At 45.9% G+C, this 21,326-nt stretch overlaps 1 protein-coding gene across 1 annotated transcript in view; it reads left to right on the top strand.

The window, feature by feature from the left end:
* Window positions 1-247: 247 nt before the first annotated feature.
* LOC309549655 (opsin-5-like) overlaps window positions 248-21,326 on the top strand; it is a 79,978-nt gene continuing 58,899 nt past the window's right edge. The window contains exon 1 of the mRNA XM_082250037.1: window positions 248-375. Within this exon, the coding sequence (XP_082106163.1) occupies window positions 303-375 (73 nt within the window). The 5' untranslated portion in view covers window positions 248-302. The remainder of the gene's footprint in view (window positions 376-21,326) is intronic.

Below are 21,326 nucleotides of genomic sequence, written 5' to 3'. Positions count from 1 at the left end.
TGGGTTGTAAAATCTTCTGTTCTATATCTGCCCCCTTTGATCACACGTGTCTCATCTACATAAATGTCACACAGACAGACAGCCCCCTCCTCTCCGGCACAGCACACATCCTTCTCTTATAATGATTTGATTCCAGCAGTCTGAAGGATTCCGCTATCCCTCCAGACAGCAGCGTGTTTCAGTAATGTTCCCCCACTCTCCCTGCTCATCAGAAGCCTCTCCAGCCAAGTCCTTCTGATTGCAGGATCATGAGTGCACATCCATAGCACAGGGCCTCACAATCCATCCCCAAAACTTGGACCATGGAGGGGAAATATGTGTCTACTCTACATCCACTGGTGGACTATGCAGCGGGAATATTCTTGGTAATTATAGGTAAGTGGACTTGGTAAGACCCCACATATTACATCCCGTTACTAAACCTAGGATGAACTCAGCAAAGTTCGGAGTCCCATCCAGCTGTAATCCTGGCATCAGGTTGTCCTGAAATGAAAACTGGATTAGACAAAGAATTTTCTTTTCTTGAGATCTAATCAGATTGCACAATGTGTGTGTGTTGTGATTACTTGGATTTTCTCATAACTTTACTGTATGTGGATTTATTGACCATCTGGTTTTTATGTGGACACGTTCCCTCTGCATTTTATATTGAAGAGTTTTTCATTTATTAGGAAGGGATGAGGGGGCTTATTTACATCTGAAAAGCAAGAAGGAATCAATTCATTTATGAGATTTTGTAAAGTTTTTATTTTATGTCTTTTTATATTGTAGTAAATATTGATATTTATTTCATAGGTGTCTATATCCTTTTGACTTAAAGCGGTATTAAACCCAAAACCAAACATGGAATTTATTGTAGCTTACCAGTTATTAGATGTGGTGGCTGCATTTGTTTTCTTTTCTAGCCTTTTTTCCTCTGTTTTCCCCTGGTGATGCAGCCGGTATCTCACCCCCTGTATACTGGAGTGCTTACAATCTGGATGAAGGTGCAACAGAGACACCTTTGCACAGTAGCATTGCCAGTCTGTGGGGGAGTGTTAGAGCCGGTTCACACTATTACGACTTGCCAGGGGACTTGGTCAGCCTGGCAAGTCGCGCACCGTTGGGTCCATTGAGTAGTACAGGAGCCGTTCTAATAGGAAAAAGGGTCCTGTACGATTTCGGGGCGACCTGGAGGCGACTTGCATAGACATTCATTTTATGAAGTCCGTGCAAGTCACGCCGAAGTCGCGGTGCACGCGGCTTCACAGGTCGCCCCCTAAGTCGGAGCGACCTAATGTGAACGGGGGCTTAGATGAACTAGCAGATTTAGATACACTATCGAATAGAAAGCCAAACTCCAACTCACACTGCAGTTGCAAAAGAAGTTACAGCAACAGTTCTTTTCCTTTTTGGGATTAAGGTTTTACATAAATAAAAGCTGATCATTGTAAGCACCCCTGTCAGTGGTAAATGGTTTGTCTAAAGCAGGGGTCTTCAAACTCTGGCCCTCCAGTTGTTCAGGAACTACAATTCCCATCATGTCTAGTCATGTCTGGGAATGTCAGAGTTTTACAATGCTTCATGGGATGTGTAGTTCCACAACAGTTGGAGGGCCGTAGTTTGAGGATCCCTGGAGTACCATCTTAAGAGCATTAAAGGGCCCCGGGCAATGCAGTGCGCTAGGGCCCTGCCTACACAATTACCCACGAGAATAAAAATGCAAATTATCGATAAGGCTATATTTATTGGTACAGCAGTGCCAGGCTAATGACATCTTCCACGTTCGGCAGCTGGGTCCGGTGAGCATACACACACAGATGGGAGTCAGACTCGACTGTCCTGTGTGTGCGCTTGTTCTTATGGAGGCAGACAGGCTGACAGGCACTTGCCACCTGCTAAGTTTGGCGGCGGGATGCACACGGGAATCGAGACTAATGCTTGGCTGGGGCTGGGTCGCTGGTCAGGTGGGGCCCCCCTGGGCAAGTGGGGCCCCCGGGCAACTGTCCAGTGTGCCCATTCGGTAAGATGGCCCTGATCCCTGATCTAAAGCCTTTAACTAAAGCCTCTAACTGATACATTTGCAGGAGAGCTTGTTTTGTTGAAAACCACAGACTTACTGGCTGGATCACCAGATGAAAAAAGAGCCTAAAAAAAAAAGAAAACGAATGCAGTCATCACATCTAAGAATTGGTAAGCTGCAATATAATAAATGTTTGCTTGTGGGTTTAATACCACTACTACTGGGTATACTGTAAGTACAGTATATTGGATAAGTAACCTGTAAGATACTTGTTGCCCCTGAACAGATAGTCTAACGTTTTCTCCTTGGCATCCAACAGAATTTTTACAAAATTTTTATTTGTGCTAATTTTAAAGTCTTCTACATCCAGGTAACATTCCTGTAAGTAGATTTTATCAGTGCTCTAATATCACACTGCATAGAAAGTTGGAGTGTCAGGAAAGTTGGAGTTGTGTTTAGCTGTATTTATTCAGAATTGTCTTTTAACCAATTCTGGACTGGAAGATTTTCCCCCTTAATCACCAGGCCATCTTTTGCGATTCGGCACTGCGTTACTTTAACTGACAATTGTGCGGTCGTGCGACGCTGTACCTAAACAAAATTGATGTCCTTTTTTTCACACAAATAGAGCTTTCTTTTGGTGGTATTTGATCACCTGTGCGATTTTTATTTTTTGCGCTATATACAAAAAAAGAGCGACAATTCTGAAAAATATATATATATTTTTTTTTTTACTTTCTGCTATAGAACATTCCCAATGAAAAAAAAATTAAAATCAAATTTTTTCATCATTTTGGGCCAATTTGTATTCTATAAATGAAGTATAAACACTTGCGCCAGGAATAATCAGTAAACCCAATGTGAAGGACTTGCTGCTGCCCCACGTCCACAAAGGAAAAAGTCGAAATCTCAGAATCGCAGAAGCGACCACAATTCAAGCAGCGCAAAGTTCCCTATAACCACGAAAGTGCATATGTGCTGTCACAAATAATGTAGAAATTCTATGCTGTGCCAAATATAATTCATATGGAATAAGTCATTCCTATACAACCACTAAAGTGCATACGTGCTATCATAAATAATATATAAAAAAATTGTATACTGTGCTAGTAATCACATAAACTGGTTGTGCCAATGGAATTCATATAGAATAAATAGATAATTCATATACAATGTTAATTTGAAGTAAAGTGCATAAATAATTAATTGCTGTGCAAGTTGTGATTACATAAAGTGCTCTGTGCAACCTACAAAGCTATTCAAATCAATAGTCCATCAAATAGAGCCTCTTCCAGTGGAAGCAACCATGTGAAATATCCAGGACATGCAGGTGGTAAGGAATCTTACGGTGGTGGGAACCTCCAATCACCTTCAGGGCCGGTTCACACTACTGCGAGTGCGGCGATCGCATGTAATATCGGAGCGCACTGCTCCTTCATTACATGCGATCGGAGGTGCGGATGCGAATTCAGCCATACACTTTGTATGGCTGAAATTCGCACTGCATCCGCACCAAAAGACGCACAGGACCCTTTTTTCCAGCCGCATCAGGATCGGATCGCACAGCGGTTCACACTTGTGCGATCCGATCCTGTGCGAACTGTCAGATCGAACTGCGATATGCGATCAAACTGGGGGTGTCGTTAACATTTCATTGACACCCCCTGCGTATCGCATATGGCAGTGTGAACTGCCAGATGTGCGTTTGCGATGCTGGAACAGGCTGCGAATTCGCAGCCTTCCCGCATCGCACAAGTGTGACCAGGCACTTAGGGTGTGTTAAAAATAAAGACTCACCAGAGGTAATGGATCCCTGTTCTCTTATGATCAAACAGAGCTTATGATGTTTCCAGGCTCTGGGTCCACTGTGCCAGGTCTGCGTCTCAAAGGGGACCTCCTGTGAATCTCAGGTCAGATGAAAAAGAAGGGACTCCTCATAGTGCAGTATATAGGTAAAACCATCCAAGTTTATTAAAAATAAATACAGTTTAAAAATAGCCCCAAGGGCATCACCCAGCTATTGGGCTGCTGTACATATCTAATTTGTATTCTGCTACATATTTTTGGTAAAAAAAAATTACTAATAAGCGTATTTTGATTGGTTTGCGCAAAAGTTATTGCGTCTACAAACTAGGGGAAAGATTTGTGTCATTTTTATTTATTTTTTATTTTTTACTAGTAATGGCAGCGATCAGCGATTTTTAGCGGGACCTGCGACATTGCGGCAGACAGATCGGACCCCTAACTGACCTTTTTGACACTTTTGGGGGGACCAGTGACATTACTGCAGTAATCAGTGGTAAAAAATGTGCACTGTTACTGTAATAATGACACTGGCAGGGAAGGGGTTAACACCAGGGGCGATCAAAGGGTTACATGTATGCCTAGGGAGTGTTTTCTAACTGTGAGGGGGATGGGCTAATAGAATCAACACAGAGACCTGTGTTCCTAAATAGGAGGAACACAGGAGCTCTGTGTTGATTGCTGACAGAACAACGGTCTGCTGTGTTAACAGTAGACCACCGTTCTGTCTCCACCGGGAGCAATCGCGGTTGTCCGGGAGCAATCAAGGCCGCCGGCCCTGCAGATCCGCTTCCCTGCTGGCAAATGGGCACGTGTGCGTGCCTCCGGTGGCACGCGCACGCCCCCATGAATCGCTGTACGGGTACGATGATTCGCGGGAACCTGCCGCCGTATATCTGCGTCAACTGGTCGGCAAGTGGCTAATAATGTTCTCCAGACATAGGAATAACAACTTTACCATATATTTAAACTAAAACCCTTCTGGGTCAAATGTCAGGCTCAGATCGGAAATATAGACCTGTATACTGTAAATAAATATTAAATAAGAGATGAATGCTAATAAGCTGAAGAAAATGTTTATATTGCACTAACATTTCTATCAAGCCTTCAAAATATTGAAGAAGATATTTTATATACTAGAATAAAGGTATTCAAAACGAATTAAGGCTGGGGCTGCTTTAATTGCCAATGTAGCCCAAATTATTACCATTATTATTACTATTATTATTTATTTTCTGGGCATCTCTGCAATTTGAGATTAATAACACTGCATTTGATGATCAATATTATTGAAGTTTTATTGGGCATCCTGCTGCCTTTTTTATGTAGTTGTTGCTCACATTGAACACACTGGTGTTAATTTAATATTATTAAAATGACTACTACTACTATTACTACTACTACTACTACTATTATTATTATTAATTTTATCATCATCACTTTTATCACTATATGACTACTACTACTACTACTACTACTACTACTATTACTACTACTACTACTACTATTACTACTACTACTACTACTATTATTATTATTAATTTTATCATCATCACTTTTATCACTATATGACTACTACTACTATTACTACTACTACTACTACTACTATTATTATTATTATCATCACTTTTATCACTATATGACTACTCCTACTATTACTACTACTATTATTATTATTATCATCACTTTTATCACTATACTTATTTTTCATTATTTATTTATTTGATTGTCTTGATTTTGTTATTAAGCACTAAAATGCATCCCTCTTTCTCATAGGAGTAATTTGGAGATATGTAGACGTATACAGAATCCTGTTATTCTTTTTATAAGAAAAAGAGCAATTGGCAAATTACAGTAACTTGATGACGTTTTTTTGTAATTAGTTATTTCCCCACTCCCCATTGCAAACCTTTTTAGCCAGCAATAAAGGAATTGAACCATTACCATTTGTCTTTTTGTAATATTGAGTATATAGACATGTAAGATAAGCAGCTGTCTTAAGATGGTCCTTGCATGTTGATGTGCCTTTAGGAAGGTGAGCTTACACTTAATGTATTCATTGCTTTTGATGTCCTGGAGAGTGGTCCTGGGGATTAGAGCAGAAAGCAGGCTGTGCATAGATTTCTAAAAGCTGGTGCACACAGAATCTGGTGCATAGTAACCAATCAGCTTCTAGGTTTTAGCCTTCGTTCATATTGATCGTGGCTTTGAAGTCGTGCAACTTTACCTGAAATCGCACGATTTCAAAGACACATTTCAGTGTGATTTCTGGTCTGGCTTGAAAGACATCTGTGCAGCTTCATGCACAGATGTATATTGAAGTTGCACTCGAAGTCGCCAAAAGTAGTGCAGGAACTACTTTTGCAAATCGGTGCGGCGCCGCAAAGTCAGCGTCGCACCGATTGGAACGGTGCCATTGGCAGCAATAGGCTGCAACTTGACAGACCTGTGAACAAGGGCTTAATGTCAAAGCTTAACTTAACAAGCTGAGGTTTTCAATGCACAGTGGCTGGCAACAAATCAGAATTCATCATTCATTGCCCTGATTGGTGAAAGCTGGTAGCTGATTGGATCCTTGGGGCACTATTCCTCCCACTGACACCAACAATGGGGAACTATTCCTCCCAATGTTAACAACAATGGGGCACTATTCCTCCCACTGGCACCAATGATAGGGCACTATTCCTCCCACTGGCACCAATGATGAGGCACTATTCCTCCCACTGGCACCAATGATGGGGCACTATTCCTCCCACTGACACCAACAATAGGGCACTATTCCTCCCAATGTTAACAACAATGGGGGCACTATTCCTCCCAATGTTACCAACGATGGGGCACTATTCCTCCCAATGTTACCAATGATGGGGCACCATTTCTCCCAATACTAGCAACGATGGGGCACTCTTCCTCTCACTGATACCAGCAATGGGGCACTATTCCTTTCAATGTTACCAATGATGGGGCGCTATTGCTCCCAATGTTACCAATGATGGGGCACTATTCCTTCCAATGTTACCAATGACGGGGCACTATTCCTCCAAATGATACCAGTGACAGGGCACTATTCCTCCCAATGTAACCAAAGACGGGACACTATTCCTCCCAAAGTTACCAAAGACGGGACACTATTCCTCCCAATGATGGGGCACTATTCCTCCCAATGTTACCAACGATGGGATACTATTCCTCCCAATGTTACCAAAGATGGGCACTATTCCTTCCACTAATACTAATGATGGGGCACTATTCCTTCCAATGTTACTAGTGCTGGGGCACTATTCCTCCCAATGTTACCAATGATGGGGCACTATTCCTCCCACTGGCACCAATGGATCAGATAATGCAGTCAACTTCAAACTGCGGCCCTTTGATTGCCTCTATCTGGCCCTTGGGGCACTATTCCTCCCACTGACACCAACAATGGGGCACTATTCCTCCCACTGGCACCAATGATGGGGCATTATTCCTCTCACTGACACCAACGATGGGGCACTATTCCTCCCACTGACACCAACGATGGAGCACTTTTCCTCCCACTGATATCAAGGATGGGGCACTCTTCCTCCCACTGATACCAAGGATGGGGCACTCTTCCTCCCACTGATACCAACGATGGGGCGCTCTTCCTCCCACTGATACCAACGATGGGGCGCTCTTCCTCCCAATGTTACCAATGATGGGGCACTATTCCTCTCAATGTTACCAATGACGGGGCACTATTCCTCTCAATGTTACCAATGACGGGGCACTATTCCTCTCAATGTTACCAATGACGGGGCACTATTCCTCCCAATGTTACCAATGATGGGGCACTATTCCTTCCAATGATACCAATGATGGGGCATTATTCCTCCCAATGTTACCAATGAGGGGGCACTATTCCTCTCAATGTTACCAATGACGGGGCACTATTCCTCTCAATGTTACCAATGACGGGGCACTATTCCTCTTAATGTTACCAATGACGGGGCACTATTCCTCCCAATGTTACCAATGATGGGGCACTATTCCTTCCAATGATACCAATGATGGAGCACTATTCCTCCCAATGTTACCAATGAGGGGGCAATATTCCTCCCAATGTTGCCATTAATGGATCACTATTCCTCCAAATGTTACCAAAGACGGGGCACAATTCCTTCCAATGTTACCAACGATGGGGCATTATTGCTCCCAATGTTACCAACGATGGGACATTATTCCTCTCAATATTACCAATGACGGGGCACTATTCCTCCCAATGTTACCAATGATGGGGCACTGTTCCTCCCACTGATACAAATGATGGGGCACTATTCCTCCCAATGTTACCTACGATGGGACACTTTTCCTCCAATATTACCAACGACGGGGCACTATTCCTCCCAATGTTACCAGCGATGGGGCACTAATCCTCCCAATGTTACCAATAATGGATCACTATTCCTCCCAATGTTATCATTGATGGGACACTATTCCTCCAAATGTTACCAATGTTGGGGCACTATTCCTCCAAATGTTATCAACGATGGGACACTATTCCTCTCAATGTTACCAATGTTGGGGCACTATTCCTCTCAATGTTACCAATGCTGGGGCACTATTCCTCTCAATGTTACCAATGTTGGGGCACTATTCCTCTCAATGTTACCAATGCTGGGGCACTATTCCTCTCAATGTTACCAATGCTGGGGCACTATTCCTCCCAATTTTACCAACAATGGGGCACTAATCCTCCCAATGTTACTAATGACGGCCCGGGGCACTATTCCATCCATAATTCCCAAATGTGGTGATGTCAGGAAAATGTCTACTCCCAATGGCCGCAGTTCAGCCCCCCTAAGGTCCGAAGGACAATAAACTGGCTCTTTGTGTAGAAAGTTTGGAGACCCCTGCTGCAATGCATCACTAACTGCACAGCATCCTCATTCTTTCTTCTCCCATATTACAGGAACCCAGCTAGGGCAAGGATTTGTCGTCATTTGCAGGGAAGACATTTAATGACATTTAGTATCTATGCTTGCTGTTAACTCTTTAACTGCCCTGATGCTGAAGGTAGTGTAGGGAATCGTAGTCACAGTCTTGGTACTGAGCATTGCATGGCAAAGTATAAAAATTGTAAGTAGATGTACATACAGCTTGTCTAAGTGGAGCTTGTTAGGAAAGTTGTTAACTTGTTATACATTTTTCTAATGACAAGAAAAGGGAAAGGTAAAAGTTCTTTACACAACAGGATTTATAAGAAATCTCTGTGCCCAAAGTTCTACTTTAAGTTATTAAAATTGTTCAGGGTTGTTTATGAAAGGGGATGAGGATACCCCCCCCCCCCCTCCTGCCCTCTCCCCCACTGAGAAACGTTCTTTCATTGATTACACTCCCTGTAACATGAGCTGTGAATGGAGGAGAGGAGAGTCTGTTCTGTTAAAGGATTCGCTCCCTCATTCACAGCTCATGTTCCAGGCATCATAATTAGTTTAGAACAGTGGTTCTTAACCTGGGTTCGATCGAACCCCAGGGGTTCGGTGGGTCAGTCTCGAGGGTTCGGCACACCCTCCGCTAGTACCACTTCGCTGTCAGGGACTATTTCTCCAGTTTCGGGCATTTCGTTCCGCTCCGCTCGCACTCGCAGCTCTCTTTGCCCCTGGCTCACTCTCACTGCTGGCTGTGCAGCTCGGCTCCCGGCCAAATCCGATCCAGCCGGAGCCGGCGTCGCCCATTGTGGAGTGGTGGGGGGGCGGGGGAGACAGGCCAGACATGCGGTGCGGAGAGGGACTGTCTGGGGGAGGGACTAACCCGTGCAGCGGCCGCCCAGCGCAGCGTGTGAGAGAACCACCAGGCCAGGCAGCCGCAGCAGCAGAAGAAGCCGGCAGGTGAGAGGCCAGAGAGCCTGGTGACAGTGGTGCTGCAGCCTGCAGGAGAAAAACCTAGCCTGTGATCAGGAGTCGGGACACAGGTGAAAAAAAGGTAGGACTGGAGTAGTACTGGCTGTACTAGTCTAGTGAATGACTGTCTGACTGACTGTGTGAGAACACTGACAAAACTATGTAAAGGGGATCTATTTTATGGGGAACCTGGCCTGCTGTAAGAGGGGGAGATCTAAATGGGGGACGGGACCTCACCTCACCCTGGCCTGCTGTAAGGGGGATCTATATGGGGGACATGATCCCCCCATATAGATCCCCCTTACAGTAGGCCAGGGTGAGGTGAGGTCCCCCATATAGATCCCCCCCTACAACAGGCCAGGGTGAGGTGAGGTCCAGTCCCCTATATAGATCTCCCCCCTTACAGCAGGCCAGGGTGAGGTGAGGTCCCGTCCCCCATATAGATCCCCCCTTACAGCAGGCCAGGGTGAGGTGGCATGAGACATGATAATGACTAGGGTTGAGCGAACACCTAGATGTCCGTGTTCGACGGGTTCGGCCGAACTTTAAAAAAAAGTCCGGGTCCGTGTCCCGGACTTTTACCGAACTTTTCCCGGACACCGAACCCCATTGAAGTCAATGGGGACCCGAACTTTAAGGCACTAAAATGGCTCTAAAACACCAAAGGAAAGGGCTAGAGTGCTGCAAATGGCAGCAAAACGTAATTAAGAGCATGGCAAGTGCTCTGCAAACAAATGTGGATAGGGAAATAACTTAAAACAACAAAAAAAAAACAGAAAAATAAAACAATGTTCTTCTTCATCTCTGAAGGACGAGGCCCATATGGAGTAGGAGGGAGGTTGAGGTGGTGGTGGATGTGGCGGTGACATAGGCGTGCGCACAGGGTGTGCTGGGTGTGCCTGGGCACACCCTAATCACCTAGGGCACATAGCATTGCCAGTGAGGAGATGGGAAAGATCTCCCTGGGACCTGCTCTGCTCTATTTCTCCTTGCCTACAGGTACATGGCCCCGATACATTACTCTCCCTGCTGGCAAACACATGCATGTGTATTTCAACTTTGGGGTGCACACCTTAATGCAATAGGCTGCGCACACCTATGGGCGGTGTAGGTGGAAGCGGCGGTGGAGGAGGACCAGGGCCGGATTAACAGCATCATGGGCTTGGTGCTGAGGATTTTGAAGGGCCTTAAGGGCCGTGCCTTGCCATGCACCCAGAGGAGGAAGGGTGCAGCCATGCATGCCTAATTCAACATGGGATGCTGTCTCTGAAGCCCATAAACACATCCATGCATCGCCAACTGTCCCTCCTTGTCCGGCCTTCACGCTGTGTGGGGAGGTTCTGAGGGTGCTGCCTGGGGAAGCGAGCATAGAAGCCAGACTTCTGTGTTTACAAGTGACAGAAGAGCGGTAACAGTGAATATGGCCAACCCGGGGCCTATATAAAAGGTAGGGGCCTGGAGCTGCAGCTCCAATAGCCCCTACATTAATCTGGCCCTGAGGAGGAGGACGAGGTAGCCAACACTGCTTCTTTTCAAAAATTTTAAATGAGGGTACACCCCAAAAGAGTGAGAAAGAGCAAAAATGGAACAATGGGTGGGTAAGGTCGGTATCCATTGCTATTCTGCATAAGGTACGGAAAAGTCCCGTGGGATCCATGCCTGGTTCATTTTAATGAACGTGAGCTTGTCCACATTGTCTCTGGACAGGCGGCTGCGCTTGTCTGTTATAACGCCCCCAGCCGTGCTAAATACCCGTTCAGATAATACACTGGCTGCAGGGCACGCCAGCACCTCCAAGGCGTAAAGGGCAAGCTCAGGCCATGTGCCCAATTTGGAGACCCAGAAGTTGAAGGGGGCAGACCCGTCATTCACTACATGTAGGCGTGTGCACACATACTGCTCCACCATGTTGGTAAAATGCTGCCTCCTGCTAAGACGTTCCATCTGAGCTGCTGGTGCTGCTGTTTGTTGTGGCGTGCTGACAAAGCTTTTCCACATTTCGGCCATGCTAACCCTGCCTTCTGAGGTGCTGGCGGTGCCCTGGTTGCGTTGGCGACCTCCTCCTCCTCCTCCTCTGCCTTGTGCTTCCACTGTGGCCCCGCTGTCAGATGGGAATGCCAGCAGCATGGCGTCTACCAGCGTGCGCTTGTACTCGCGCATCTTGCGATCGCGCTCCAGTGAGTGAATTAAGGACGGTACGTTGTCCTTGTAACGGGGATCCAGCAGCGTGGCCACCCAGTAATCAGCACAAGTTAGAATGTGGGCAACTCGGCGGTCGTTGTGGAGACACTGCAGCATGTAATCGCTCATGTGTGCCAGGCTGCCCAGAGGCGATGAAAGGCTGTCCTCTGTGGGAGGTGTATCGTCCGTGTCCTCTGTATCCCCCCAGCCACGCACCAGTGATGGCCATGAGCTGGCCTGGGTGCCACCCTGCTGTGAACATGGTTCCATCTCCTCCTCCAGCTCCTCCTCCTCCTCATCCTCCTCATCCTCCAGAACTGTGCCCCTGCTGGACAATTGCGTCCCTGGCGTTTGCGTGTGCAGGAACCCACCCTCGGAGCCCCTTGCGAATGACTGCCCTGAAAGCCTTGGAAATGTTACCTCTTCATCCTCCTCCTCCTCCTCATCCTGTGCCACATCCTCTTCCATCATCGCCCGAATTGTTTTTTCAAGGAGGCATAGAAGTGGGATAGTTAAGCTGAGAACGGCGTCATTGCCACTGGCCATGTTGGTGGAGTACTCAAAACAGCGCAACAAGGCACACAGGTCTCGCATGGAGGCCCAGTTATTGGTGGTGAAGTGGTGCTGTTCCGCAGAGCGACTCACGCGTGCGTGCTGCAGCTGAAACTCCACTATGGCCTGCTGCTGCTCGCACAGTCTTTCCAGCATGTGCAAGGTGGAGTTCCACCTTGTGGGCACGTCACATATGAGGCGGTGAGCGGGAAGGCCGAAGTTACGCTGCAGCGCTGCCAGGCGAGCAGCAGCAGGGTGAGAACGCCGAAAGTGCGCACAAACGGCCCGCACTTTCTGCAGCAGCTCTGACATATCGGGGTAGTTTTTAAGGAACCTCTGCACCACCAAATTCAGCACATGCGCCAGGCAAGGGATGTGCGTCAAACCGGCTAGGCCCAGAGCTGCTATGAGATTTCGCCCGTTATCACACACCACCAGGCCGGGCTTGAGGCTCGCTGGCAGCAACCACTCATTTGTCTGCTGTTCCATGCTCCTCCACAACTCCTGCGCGGTGTGTGGTTTGTCCCCCAAACAGGCAAGTTGTAAAACTGCCTGCTGTCGTTTACCCCTGGCCGTGCTGAAGTTGGTGGTGAAGGTGTTACGCTGTCCGGATGAGGAGGCGGTAGAGGATGAGGAAGCGGAGTAGGAGGAGTTACGAACAGGAGGCAAACTGAAGCGCCCTGCAATCCTCGGTGGTGGAAGGACATGCGCCAAATTGCTATCCGCCTCAGGCCCATCCGCCACTGCATTTACCCAGTGTGCCGTTAGGGAGATATAACGCCCCTGACCGTGCTTACTGGTCCACGTATCCGTAGTTAGGTGGACCTTGGCACAGATGGCGTTGCGCAGTGCACACCTGATATTTTCCCCCACTTGGTTGTGCAGGGAAGGGATGGCTTGCCTGGAAAAGTAGTGGCGGCTGGGCACGACGTACTGTGGGACAGCCACCGACATAAGGTTTTTAAAACTGTGCGTCTCCACCAGACGGAATGACAGCATTTCAAAGGCCAATAATTTTGAAATGCTGGCATTCAGGGCCAGGGATCGCGGGTGGGTAGGGGGATACTTCCTCTTCCTCTCAAGTGTTTGGGAGATGGAAAGCTGAACGCTTCCACGGGACATTGTGGAGATGGTTGTTGGTGACCCAGGTGGTGGTGTTGCTGACAGATCGTCTGTTTGCGGGGTGGCAGGTGCCGGTATCACTACAGATGTGGCTGGAGCGGCCGAGACTGCAGCAGAAGAGGAAGCAGGATGAGCCAGAGACGTTTCTTGGTTTTGAAGGTGTGTACTCCACTGCAGCTCGTGCTTTGCACTTAGATGCCTGATCATGCAGGTTGTGCTCAGGTTGAGAAGGTTCATGCCTCGCTTCAAGCTCTGATTGCACAGGGTGCAAACCACTCGTGTCCTGTCATCAGCACATTTTCTAAAGAACTTCCACGCTAGAGAACTCCTTTGAGCTGACTTTGGTGCGCTCGTTCCCTTGCTGCGTTGGGCAGTAGCGGGCGTAGTGTCTAGGGCACGGCCGCTCCGCTTCTGCACCCTGCTCCCTCTTCTGCTGTGCTGGTGGCTCTGTGCGACCACCGCCTCTTCCTCCAAACTACTCAGGTCACCTGCATGACGTTCATTCCATGTGGGGTCGAGGACCTCATCGTCCTCCACATCATCTTCCACCCAGTCTTCACCCCTGCCCTCCTTGTCGGTCTCCACAATGCTGAACGCCGCAGCAGTTGGCACCTGCGTTTCGTCATCATCGGAGACGTGCTGCGATGATCCTTGCATGTACTCATCTTGAGAAATAAGTGGTTGGGCATCGCTGCACTCAATCTCTTCCACTTCTGGGGCAGGGCTAGGTGGATGGCCCTGGGAAACCCTGCTGACAGAGTCCTCAAAAAGAATAAGAGACTGCTGTATGGCTTGGGGCTCAGACTGCTGGCCTGATTTGCAAGGGGGTGAGGTGAAAGACGGTTGGACATTGGCTGCAGGTGCCAACTCTGACCTTTCTGCAGTAGACTGGGTGGGAGACAATGTGAAGGAACTGGAGGCACTGTCAGCAGCAAACCAATCTACTATCGCCTCAACTTGTTCTGGCCTCATCACTTCTAGGGGCGTTTGATGCCCTACCAAATACTGATGCAGGTTCTGTCGCCTACTCACACTTGAGGAAGGTGTTTCACTTGTGCGTGTAGCTGGCACAGATCGACCATGTCCTCTCCTTGCAACAGGAGCTCTACCAGCAGCACCACGACCCAGGCCACGGCCCTTATTTGACGGTCTCCTCATATTTCTGTAATTTAAGATCTTGCCCTAGAAAGGTTTTTATTGAATAGCGGAATAGAAAATATGATCCAAAAAAAGTGTATGTATATCACACGTACACAACCACACTAGGCCCCAATTACTATTGTTTGTACCCCTAAAAGGCTAGATGAGGAGTAGGGGGAGTATGGAACAGGCAGCACCCTCAAACCTTCAGAAGTATGAGATGAACCCCAACAACTTGGAAAGGTGGATCTCTCTCACACGTACCGACACAGACTATCCCCCAATTTAACTGATCCCCAAAGGTTTTTGATTAAATAGCGGAATAGAAAATATGATCCAAAAAAAGTGTATGTATATCACACGTACACAACCACACTAGGCCCCAATTACTATTGTTTGTACCCCTAAAAGGCTAGATGAGGAGTAGGGGGAGTATGGAACAGGCAGCACCCTCAAACCTTCAGAAGTATGAGATGAACCCCAACAACTTGGAAAGGTGGATCTCTCTCACACGTACCGACACAGACTATCCCGCAATTCAATTGATCCTCAAAGGTTTTTATTGAATAGCGGAATAGGAAATATGATCAAAAAAAGTGTATGTATCTCGCACGTACACAACCACACTAGGCCCCAATTACTATTGTTTGTACCCCTAAAAGGCTAGATGAGGAGTAGGGGGGGTATGGAACAGGCAGCACCCTCAAACCTTCAGAAGTATGAGATGAACCCCAACAACTTGGAAAGGTGGATCTCTCTCACACGTACCGACACAGACTATCCCGCAATTCAATTGATCCTCAAAGGTTTTTATTGAATAGCGGAATAGGAAATATGATCAAAAAAAGTGTATGTATCTCGCACGTACACAACCACACTAGGCCCCAATTACTATTGTTTGTACCCCTAAAAGGCTAGATGAGGAGTAGGGGGGGTATGGAACAGGCAGCACCCTCAAACCTTCAGAAGTATGAGATGAACCCCAACAACTTGGAAAGGTGGATCTCTCTCACACGTACCGACACAGACTATCCCGCAATTCAATTGATCCTCAAAGGTTTTTATTGAATAGCGGAATAGGAAATATGATCAAAAAAAGTGTATGTATCTCGCACGTACACAACCACACTAGGCCCCAATTACTATTGTTTGTACCCCTAAAAGGCTAGATGAGGAGTAGGGGGAGTATGGAACAGGCAGCACCCTCAAACCTTCAGAAGTATGAGATGAACCCCAACAACTTGGAAAGGTGGATCTCTCTCACACGTACCAACACAGACTATCCCCCAATTTAACTGATCCCCAAAGGTTTTTGATTAAATAGCGGAATAGAAAATATGATCCAAAAAAAGTGTATGTATATCACACGTACACAACCACACTAGGCCCCAATTACTATTGTTTGTACCCCTAAAAGGCTAGATGAGGAGTAGGGGGAGTATGGAACAGGCAGCACCCTCAAACCTTCAGAAGTATGAGATGAACCCCAACAACTTGGAAAGGTGGATCTCTCTCACACGTACCGACACAGACTATCCCGCAATTCAATTGATCCTCAAAGGTTTTTATTGAATAGCGGAATAGGAAATATGATCAAAAAAAGTGTATGTATCTCGCACGTACACAACCACACTAGGCCCCAATTACTATTGTTTGTACCCCTAAAAGGCTAGATGAGGAGTAGGGGGAGTATGGAACAGGCAGCACCCTCAAACCTTCAGAAGTATGAGATGAACCCCAACAACTTGGAAAGGTGGATCTCTCTCACACGTACCAACACAGACTATCCCCCAATTTAACTGATCCCCAAAGGTTTTTGATTAAATAGCGGAATAGAAAATATGATCCCAAAAAAGTGTATGTATATCACACGTACACAACCACACTAGGCCCCAATTACTATTGTTTGTACCCCTAAAAGGCTAGGAGTAGGGGGAGTATGGAACAGGCAGCACCCTCAAACCTTCAGAAGTATGAGATGAACCCCAACAACTTGGAAAGGTGGATCTCTCTCACACGTACCAACACAGACTATCCCCAATTTAACTGATCCCCAGAGGTTTTTGATTAAATAGCGGAATAGAAAATATGATCCCAAAAAAGTGTATGTATATCACACGTACACAACCACACTAGGCCCCAATTACTATTGTTTGTACCCCTAAAAGGCTAGGAGTAGGGGGAGTATGGAACAGGCAGCACCCTCAAACCTTCAGAAGTATGAGATGAACCCCAACAACTTGGAAAGGTGGATCTCTCTCACACGTACCAACACAGACTATCCCCCAATTTAACTGATCCCCAAAGGTTTTTGATTAAATAGCGGAATAGAAAATATGATCCCAAAAAAGTGTATGTATATCACACGTACACAACCACACTAGGCCCCAATTACTATTGTTTGTACCCCTAAAAGGCTAGGAGTAGGGGGAGTATGGAACAGGCAGCACCCTCAAACCTTCAGAAGTATGAGATGAACCCCAACAACTTGGAAAGGTGGATCTCTCTCACACGTACCAACACAGACTATCCCCCAATTTAACTGATCCCCAAAGGTTTTTGATTAAATAGCGGAATAGAAAATATGATCCCAAAAAAGTGTATGTATATCACACGTACACAACCACACTAGGCCCCAATTACTATTGTTTGTACCCCTAAAAGGCTAGGAGTAGGGGGAGTATGGAACAGGCAGCACCCTCAAACCTTCAGAAGTATGAGATGAACCCCAACAACTTGGAAAGGTGGATCTCTCTCACACGTACCAACACAGACTATCCCCCAATTTAACTGATCCCCAAAGGTTTTTGATTAAATAGCGGAATAGAAAATATGATCCCAAAAAAGTGTATGTATATCACACGTACACAACCACACTAGGCCCCAATTACTATTGTTTGTACCCCTAAAAGGCTAGGAGTAGGGGGAGTATGGAACAGGCAGCACCCTCAAACCTTCAGAAGTATGAGATGAACCCCAACAACTTGGAAAGGTGGATCTCTCTCACACGTACCAACACAGACTATCCCCCAATTTAACTGATCCCCAAAGGTTTTTGATTAAATAGTGGAATAGAAAATATGATCCCAAAAAAGTGTATGTATATCACACGTACACAACCACACTAGGCCCCAATTACTATTGTTTGTACCCCTAAAAGGCTAGGAGTAGGGGGAGTATGGAACAGGCAGCACCCTCAAACCTTCAGAAGTATGAGATGAACCCCAACAACTTGGAAAGGTGGATCTCTCTCACACGTACCAACACAGACTATCCCCCAATTTAACTGATCCCCAAAGGTTTTTGATTAAATAGCGGAATAGAAAATATGATCCCAAAAAAGTGTATGTATATCACACGTACACAACCACACTAGGCCCCAATTACTATTGTTTGTACCCCTAAAAGGCTAGGAGTAGGGGGAGTATGGAACAGGCAGCACCCTCAAACCTTCAGAAGTATGAGATGAACCCCAACAACTTGGAAAGGTGGATCTCTCTCACACGTACCAACACAGACTATCCCCCAATTTAACTGATCCCCAAAGGTTTTTGATTAAATAGCGGAATAGAAAATATGATCCCAAAAAAGTGTATGTATATCACACGTACACAACCACACTAGGCCCCAATTACTATTGTTTGTACCCCTAAAAGGCTAGGAGTAGGGGGAGTATGGAACAGGCAGCACCCTCAAACCTTCAGAAGTATGAGATGAACCCCAACAACTTGGAAAGGTGGATCTCTCTCACACGTACCAACACAGACTATCCCCCAATTTAACTGATCCCCAAAGGTTTTTGATTAAATAGCGGAATAGAAAATATGATCCCAAAAAAGTGTATGTATATCACACGTACACAACCACACTAGGCCCCAATTACTATTGTTTGTACCCCTAAAAGGCTAGATGAGGAGTAGGGGGAGTATGGAACAGGCAGCACCCTCAAACCTTCAGAAGTATGAGATTGTGTTCACTGTACCCCACAAAGATTGAGTTCACTGCACCCCACAAAGATTGTGTTCACTGCACCTCACAAAGATTGTGTTCACTGTACCCCCCAAAGATTGTGTTCACTGCACCCCACAAAGATTCTGTTCACTGTACCCCACAAAGATTGTGTTCACTGCACCCCAAAAAGATTGTGTTCACTGCACCCCAAAAAGGATGTTGTTCACTGCACCCCAAAAAGGATGTTGTTCACTCCACCCCAAAAAGATTGTGTTCACTGCACCCCACAAAGATTGTGTTCACTGCACCCCAAAAAGATTGTGTTCACTGCACCCCAAAAATGATTTTGTTCACTGCACCCCAAAAAGGATTTTGTTCACTGCACCCCAAAAAGGATGTTGTTCACTCCACCCCAAAAAGATTGTGTTCACTGCACCCCAAAAAGATTGTGTTCACTGCACCCCACAAAGGATTTTGTTCACTGCACCCCAAAAAGATTGTGTTCACTGCACCCCAAAAAGGATGTTGTTCACTGCACCCCAAAAAGGATTTTGTTCACTGCACCCCAAAAAGATTGTGTTCACTGCACCCCACAAAGGATTTTGTTCACTGCACCCCACAAAGATTGTGTTCACTGCACACCAAAAAGGATTGTGTTCACTGCACCCCAAAAAGATTTTGTTCACTGCACCCCAAAAAGATTGTGTTCACTGCAGCCCAAAAAGATTGTGTTCACTGCAGCCCAAAAAGATTGTGTTCACTGCAGCCCAAAAAGATTGTGTTCACTGCAGCTCACACACAGAAAAATGGATGTGGATCACTGACACCTGCCTATCTCCAATCCCACACCACACAGCAATATCGATTGTAGTTTGTAGAACACAGTTTCCCTAAAATTCAGCAGACTCTGTCCCTAACAGGATTGAGAAGAGATCGTAGATCAGGATTGAGTGCAGATTCACCCCACCCCCCACACAGCAATATCGATTGTAGTTTGTAGAAGACACTGACCCTATAATTCAGCAGACTCTATCCCTAAAATGCCTACAACTCGCCCTGCCTAAACACTCCGACCTGTCCCTCAATTCTATCCGGACACAAATGGTTTTTTCCTGCCTATCTTTCCCTAATCAGCAGCCAGCACGTTGATGTGTGCTCTGTCCCTGAATCTAAGCAGCATAATGACGCCGCTGCGGCTGCCTCGAACTTATAAAGACTTGGTCACATGCTTCAGACGGCCAATCACAGCTACTGAGACATTTGCAGGCATGGCTGGGATGGCTTAAGGCACACCAGTTAAACGATTGTTGATTGGCTGTTGAAAGCCCGCCATGAAAAGAGCGCCAAAGCATGCAAAACCCGGAAATAAAACGACCGAACACGGATTTTTACCCGAACATACAGTAAAGTGTCCGTGTCCGTGTTCGGGTACAAAAAATTCAATTATTCGGTACGAACACGAATAATACAGTCCGTGTTCGCTCAACACTAATAATGACATGAGAGTGGCACTTGCCAAGATAAAGCCGCGCATTTCTGAACTGGTCTCTGAAAGACAACAGCAGAAGTCACACTAATTTGCAGTAAATATTCATTATTAGGTTTTTGTGTGAAAATCATGTTTTAATGGTTTTGTTCTTTGTTCTTAATGGTTTTGTTCATTTTGTGCACCTATGTATAAATATATACCTAAAATAATATAAACCTATGTTTTGAATTTGAAAAAATCATATTTTATTTTTCCAATTAAGAAGGGTTTGGTGAATGCGCATATGAAACTGGTGGGGTTCAGTACCTCCAACAAGGTTAAGAACCACTGGTTTAGAACCTATACCTGATGTATGGATTCTTTGATTCCATATGACAATGATCCTTCCGACAATGCCACACCACACACCAAAGCACAAGAAGGAGGACATTTTAGGCTTTACACCCAACGAGATAACAACAACAAAAAATGGCAAAAGCTGTAAACAGTAGCAAAACAAAACAAACGTGTCCAATACAACAAACCAATGTTAGGACCAACTAATGTTATACCCACTCCCCTCTGGGTACCTGAATCTAGGGAGGGGGCTAACTAAGGGTAATACTCACCTAGAGGCTGAAAAGTCCTAGAGTGTCAAAAGGTCAGAAAGTGAACAGGGCAGCTCTGCAGTGAAGACTTTTACAGAATCCAGCAGCCTGCACATTGTGGGACATATTTCATTACAGAAAAGTAATGGAAATAAAGCTGTAGAGAATATGATTTATTTTAGTTTTGGCTTTGAATGCAGTATAGAAATTTCAGGTCACCATCCTGGTGGCGCTAGAAAAGTGCTGCTCGCAAGCTCTTAAATTAGCCTGCTCACTGGACTGCTGGGTGCCAACACTGGAAGGAACTTTCTTGTCCAATCTCCGAAGACGATCCACCGCACAACAGAGAGAGACTGGCTGCACACCGGACTATTCCAATGAAAGTGAAGAAATGTATTGTACTTGACACAATAGAACAAAAATTGACTTTAGGGTGAAGCCCTCATTCACAAACTTAGAGATGCAGAGGGACCAGAAGGAGAGAATTTTATACATCCAGGCATACAAAACACTGCAACAAATGATGGAACTGAAGTATGCAAAACCATCCCATCACACTTCACTGTTTTCAATAAGTTTAGTTTTGAACTTATAAATCCTCCTTCCCCTGATGGAGAAAAAGGTAAAATTGGAGA

Source organism: Pelophylax lessonae (genome assembly GCF_965119305.1).
Source record: "Pelophylax lessonae genome assembly, chromosome: 3".
Taxonomy (NCBI): domain Eukaryota; kingdom Metazoa; phylum Chordata; class Amphibia; order Anura; family Ranidae; genus Pelophylax; species Pelophylax lessonae.
The sequence above is the reverse complement of the archived record's forward strand: the minus strand, read 5'-3'. Positions and strand labels throughout refer to the sequence as shown.